The sequence below is a fragment of the Portunus trituberculatus genome, chromosome 22, assembly GCF_017591435.1.
Source record: "Portunus trituberculatus isolate SZX2019 chromosome 22, ASM1759143v1, whole genome shotgun sequence".
NCBI lineage: Eukaryota > Metazoa > Arthropoda > Malacostraca > Decapoda > Portunidae > Portunus > Portunus trituberculatus.
The window spans coordinates 762,806-770,305 of record NC_059276.1 but is presented as its reverse complement, the minus strand read 5'-3'; the positions used below and the strand labels follow the sequence as shown (position 1 = coordinate 770,305).

Genomic DNA, 7,500 nt, shown 5'->3' with positions numbered 1-7,500 from the left:
TCTGTGTCTGTCTTTCTGTTTGTCTATCTGTCTTTCTATATATTTATATATTTGTTTGTCGGTCTGTTTGTGGCTATCTATCTATCTATCTCTTATATATATATATATATATATATATATATATATATATATATATATATATATATATATATATCTATCTCTTATCTACCTATCTATATATCTATCTATCTCTTTATCTACCTATCTATATGTCTATCTATCTCTTTATCTACATATCTATCTATCTATCTATCTATCCATCTACATATCTATCTATCTATATATATATATATATATATATATATATATATATATATATATATATATATATATATATATATCCATCTACATATCTTTCTATATATCTATCTATCTATCTATCTATCTATCTATCTATATATATATATATATATATATATATATATATATATATATATATATATATATATATATATATATATATATAATTCTGTTTAAGGTACAGTATATATATTTTGAGTATTATAAGTACAGATACCTGGAGATCATAACCTATATTTTTTTTATGAACTGGGCCTCATATTTTTGTTTTTGTTTATGTAATATTATACAGTTATATTCATAACAAGATATGACCTCACCTCTGTATCATATTTACATGCCTTGTTGAGATTTTGGGACCAGTCTGCGGTAAAACTTATGTTGTTTGGGCGGTCCTCTTCACCATTGAGGATAACAGTTGAACAGTCGCTGGAAGTGTCAGCAGACACCTGATGAAACGATAATTAATTACAATGAAGTTTAACTCAGTGTCTCACAGCACAAGATGCCAGCCACAACCTGTCCTCTAAAGACAACACCTTTCTCTTATACATATTTTAAATCTGCAAAAAAGTCACCTCTCATCTATTAAACCCCCCCCCATATGGGAACCGCCTTGTCGTGGTGGGGGGGCTTGCGTGCCCCTGTGACCTGGTGAGCTAGGCTAGAGGGGGCTTATGCCCCTGCTCTGCCCTTTCGAGGGGGAGAGGGCTACCCATGCTAAAAAGGTCGCCAGTGAGGGGCCAGACTAAATGGTTCCTACGTAGGCTGCCAGTTGACCAGTGGAGCCACCCGCTGAAGGGATCGCCCAATAGGGGCCGTCCTGTGCTAGATGGTTGGGTGTATAGGCTGGGCTCAGCTCTGTCGTGGACAAACTTTCGTATCATGTGGGACCTTTTTTTTAAAACAACTGGTCGGCATGGGGACAAGGTACCCTGTCCACGGCAGCCAGCGCTGCCTCCCATTGTAGTCCCAGTAGGTGGTTTCCCATGCCCCTGGAGCCAATTTTTGTGTAACTTTATATATATGGTGAAACACAAAAAACTGTCAGGTTCTCGTGAGGTGGCTGACCTGGCCCGTGAAATGTTATCTTCAGGTCTGAGTGGGAAGGAGGATTCCCCTCCACAAGAGCCTCCCGCAGCAGTCTCCTGTTCTGGAAGTTCTTCTGAGGGACGTATTTCTGCTGCATATGACTCCCTTGTGATGGTAAATGTTAACCCATCATTTTCATATCACGCCTTGCACTCACTTCTCAAGGTGTACGGTACGGTTCTTCACATTCGACTTGTTTATGATAAGGATTTTCCATCTAACCGCTGCTATGTGACTTTTCTTTCATGTGACGAAGCTCGTTTGGCAGTAGAACATGTAGCATCACTGCCACTTGCTGGCTGTGGTTTTAAGACAGAACTTCTCCACTCTCGCAATATTTCGGACAGTGACACATGCTGTTATTAGGGCAAGGGAGATGTTGCAACATCCTTGCCTGCGTGAAGTATTTTGCTGGCACGAGCACCCCCCTTCCCGTATTTCTTGAGGTTTTCCTCGGGAATCGTACCGATCTCATTGGACAAGTACCGGGAGGCATGGATGAAATTCCCGCGCCCATTTCTGTAGTAGGACACAAACCAACGTGGAGGCGGGATCTGGCGGACTTCAGGAACTGAATTCTCTGAATGGTTGTCAAAAAGATTTGGGATGTAGTCCGTGTCACTGACCGAAATATTGCGAGAGTGGAGAAGTTCTGTCTTAAAACCACAGCCGCACACTCATACTTCCCAAGCTGGAATACGGCTGTGAGATCTGCTCATCCGCAACGCGCGCTTGACTCCGTGCATCATGCTGGGGTCCACTTGGCTACAGGTGCATTTCGGACATCTCCAATACCTAGCCTTCTAGTGGATGTTGGTTTCTGGCCGCTCGACCTCAGCCGCCAGTCTTCGATGCTCCGATGTTGGTTTCGCACCCACCGTCTTCCCGATTCTGTCCCTTGTCTGTCAATGTTGCGGAACTCGCGCTCGCAGGCAAATGTCACTCGACCGACTCTCCCTAAACCTTTTGGCCTTAGAGTTGCAAATATCATAGCGGAGTTATCTATCGACCCCACTCCTGTGTACTTTTTTCCGCCTCCCACGAGTCGGTCATTGGCAGCTTCCTGTTATTTCATTATGCCCTGCCATGGATGGCAAGAAGGATTTTCTGCCAGCTCTGTCCCACGCACGGTTTTTAGAACACTTTTTTATGCATTTTGATGATATCTCTATTTTTACTGATGGCTCCAAATCCGACGCAGGCGTTGGATTTAGTGTGGTTTTATCCCTCTTTTTATCGTCTTTTACAATTTTTTAGTGACTGTCGCAGTGCTCTTAGTTCTCTCTCATGCACTATATCCTTTAGCCCTTTGGTTTTATCAGCCCTGGAGTGGCTATACCTTCTTACACAACGAGGATATCGTGTTGGGTTCTGTTGGGTCCCTGGTCACGTTGGTGTTCCAGGGAATGAACACGCAGACCGCCTCGATAAAGAGGCAGCAAGTCGCGCTCCATCTCCTTCCCCTGTTCCGTTTCGAGATGTATTTTATGTAATTCGTGTGTCGGTTGCAGCAATTTGGCAGAGGAGATGGCTAACGGGGGTCGCAACATCGAAAATGGGAGAGATTACTACTTCCTCACTCCCCCTGTGGACATACACCCTTTTTCGGGATCGCCGTGCACAGACTTTATTGGCGCGAATTCGTATAGGTCACACGTACCTTACACAAAGGTACCTCCTGACTAGGGACCCTTAACCTTACTGTAATGACTGCCTGGTGCCGCTAACGGTTCGGCACCTCCTAATGGAGTGCCCTAGTTTGACTGATTTATGACACCGCTACCTTTACCGCTGTCGCAGTAGAGATAGCGGTGTCTTTTATATGTCAAAGGTCCTTGGACCAAAGTGCCTGGCCCAGGGCCATGATGTTTTTCGTTTTTTTGGGAGAAGCTGCCTTCTCCCAAAGCTGTGAATTTTATTTGATTATATTATATGTATTTTAATGTTTTATCACTTTTATTGTATACTGTATTTTAGTTAGTTTTGATTTCAGAATTCTACTTTGTTTTTAGTTTTGTAGTTTTTAATTGTTTCTAGTTAGTTTTTTTTTTTTTTTATTTACGATGTCTTTTTAATTTTACGATGTAGTTTTAACATTTCGTAGTGGCGCCAAATGACCGCTGATGTTGCGGCGCCTTATATTAAAACCCCCCTCTATTAAACTTCATATATTTTTCACCAAAACACAAGCATTTGATTGTAGCCTTTTATTTCTTCCTCCTAATATATATATATATATATATATATATATATATATATATATATATATATATATATATATATATATATATATATATATATATATATATATATATATATATATATAGTGATGGGCACCGTCTTAATCCTCTTTAATTTATTATTTCATTATATGCGTAGCCTATGGTCTACCCAGTAACAAGCCAGCTACTCAACAGGAGGGCACAACTCCCAGACCAATGACTAATGAGTACTGGCAACGCACAGTCCAGCCACACGTGTCTCTTACTGTGCCTAGAACGTACGTGTTAACTCCGGTGAAGACTGGCCGATACTGAGGAGAGGCTCGCAACCACACATAATGGTGGAAACAAAGAGATGGTGGTTGCCCGCACAGCGGAATAGCGACAGCCCGCGCTTGGGGCCGCCACAGGCTACACATATAATATAATTAAATAAAAAGGGAATAAGACGGTGCACATTATTATATATATATATATATATATATATATATATATATATATATATATATATATATATATATATATATATATATATATATATATATATATATATATATATATATATATATATATATATATATATATATATATATATATATATATATATATATATAGATATAGATATATACATTAAATATATATATATATATATATATATATATATATATATATATATATATATATATATATATATATATATATATATATATATATATATATATATATATATATATATATATATATATATATATATATATATATATATATATATATATATATATATATATATATATATATATATATATATATATATATATATATATATATAGATAGATAGATAGATAGATATATATATATATATATATATATATATATATATATATATATATATATATATATATATATATATATCTATCTATATCTATCTATCTATCTATATATATATATATATATATATATATATATATATATATATATATATATATATATATATATATATATATCTATCTATCTATCTATCTATCTATCTATATATATATATATATATATATATATATATATATATATATATATATATATATATATATATATATATATATATATATATATATATATATATATATATATATATATATATATATATATATATATATATATATATATATATATATATATATATATATATATATATATATATATATATATATATATATATATATATATATATATATATATATATATATATATATATATATATATATATATATATATATATATATATATATATATATATATATATATATATATATATATATATATATATATATATATATATATATATATATATATATATATATATATATATATATATATATATATATATATATATATATATATATATATATATATATATATATATATATATATATATATATATATATATATATATATATATATATATATATATATATATATATATATATATATATATATATATATATATATATATATATATATATATATATATATATATATATATATATATATATATATATATATATATATATATATATATATATATATATATATATATATATATATATATATATATATATATATATATATATATATATATATATATATATATATATATATATATATATATATATATATATATATATATATATATATATATATATATATATATATATATATATATATATATATATATATATATATATATATATATATATATATATATATATATATATATATATATATATATATATATATATATATATATATATATATATATATATATATATATATATATATATATATATATATATATATATATATATATATATATATATATATATATATATATATATATATATATATATATATATATATATATATATATATATATATATATATATATATATATATATATATATATATATATATATATATATATATATATATATATATATATATATATATATATATATATATATATATATATATATATATATATATATATATATATATATATATATATATATATATATATATATATATATATATATATATATATATATATATATATATATATATATATATATATATATATATATATATATATATATATATATATATATATATATATATATATATATATATATATATATATATATATATATATATATATATATATATATATATATGAGACTGTGCAGGACTAGAGCGCACAAAAACGTCATCAAACCCCCTTGTTCTACGTTTTCCTCGCTGTAGCGGAATTTACTCGCTTACGGACGGTTACGTGACGGTAACGTATTGCTCTCTGGAACGTGACCCAGTATATTTCAATATAGTGTATTCCTTATATTTGTGTCCTTCTACCATGGCAAAACATGGAATACTAATTTATATGATAAACTAAAGCAACAATTTCCTTCAGCTGCAGCTGGATCCTCCCACACAGCATCTCCCAACATCTCTATTATGTTCTTGTTTCTGGAAATGAACAATGCCTCCAGCACCTTTCTTTCTTTTTGCTTTGGCCACTGCACAGAACCCTGGCTGTTGTCCCTCCTTATCTATGTGGTTTACCACGGTGCTACATGAGCGGTGGTGCTTCTCGTTGGTAAAGTGTTCTTTCACCTAGGTAACCAAACCACTGTTGGTCTCCCCATAGTAGCTGGAGTCGCATCCTCCAAACAGAATCTAATGGTAAAATGTTTATATTTATATGTATATATAGACCCCCTCAAGGTAATATCAATAATTTTCTTAATGCCCTCAATGGAATTTTAACTATTATAAAAGATAAAAAATACAATGAAATATTTATAATCGGAGATTTAAATTTAAATTTACTACACAATAATGACGATAACGTACAGGAACTTATTAATTTAATGTATAGTTTCTCCCTGTTTCCACTTACAACCCTGCCAACACGAGTTACGGCCACGTCCGCCACCCTTATAGATCATATTTGGTCCACATATGTTGAGAATAATGTAGGAAATTATGTAATCAAGACTGATATTACTGATCAATTCCCAGTTGTTTCTTTATTTAAGTGTATTAATATTCCGTCTCCTCCCACTTTCATAACGAAAAGAACGTTCACCCAGGAAGCCTTGCAAACATTCACTACTACACTTTCTCACATAAATTGGTCTGAAATCATTAATTGTACATGTCCTAATAACTCCTACAATCTATTTTACAATATTTTGAAGATAAATTTTGATAATTGTTTCCCAAAGAAAACAGTTAAAATAAACACCAAAAACAACCGCAGTCTACACATTACCTCAGCACTAAAGAAAAGCATAAGAGAAAAACATCGACTCGAAAAATTAGCATATAAATGGCCTTTAACATTCCGAGAACATTACAGAATGTACAGAAATAGACTAACAGCACTTTTAAAACAAGCTAAGAAGAAGTATTACCAAGACCAATTACTAGCTAACCAAGGCAACCCTAAGTCTCACTGGAATTCAATAAACAACATATTAGGTAAATCTGCAGGTGCCAAAAATAATAAAGTTGAGTTAAGACCAATTTGTAATACCATTCCAGATACATTTAATGAACACTTTCTCAAAGCAGGGGGGCACACAACAGAAAACATAGATAGTGGATTTTTGAATTATTTACACAATTCTCCCAATTTTTCAATGTATTTATATCCCGTTACAAACCTAGAAATTGTAAAATGTATCAAATCATTTAAAACTTCTTCCTCCGGATACGATGACATTTCTCCAAATGTTTTGAAAAATACAGCCAATGATATAGCTATTCCATTAACACACATAATTAACCTGACATTAAAAACTGGCATCTTTCCTGATGCACTAAAAAA

At 30.7% G+C, this 7,500-nt stretch overlaps 1 protein-coding gene across 2 annotated transcripts in view; it reads right to left on the bottom strand.

Annotated features, from left to right (window-relative positions):
• The window catches only part of LOC123507353, a 146,852-nt gene that overhangs the window by 94,600 nt on the left and 44,752 nt on the right, over nt 1-7,500 (bottom strand). For both annotated transcript variants that reach the window (XM_045260136.1, XM_045260137.1), the window contains one exon: nt 621-749. In XM_045260136.1, the coding sequence (XP_045116071.1) occupies nt 621-749 (129 nt within the window). The remainder of the gene's footprint in view (nt 1-620; nt 750-7,500) is intronic.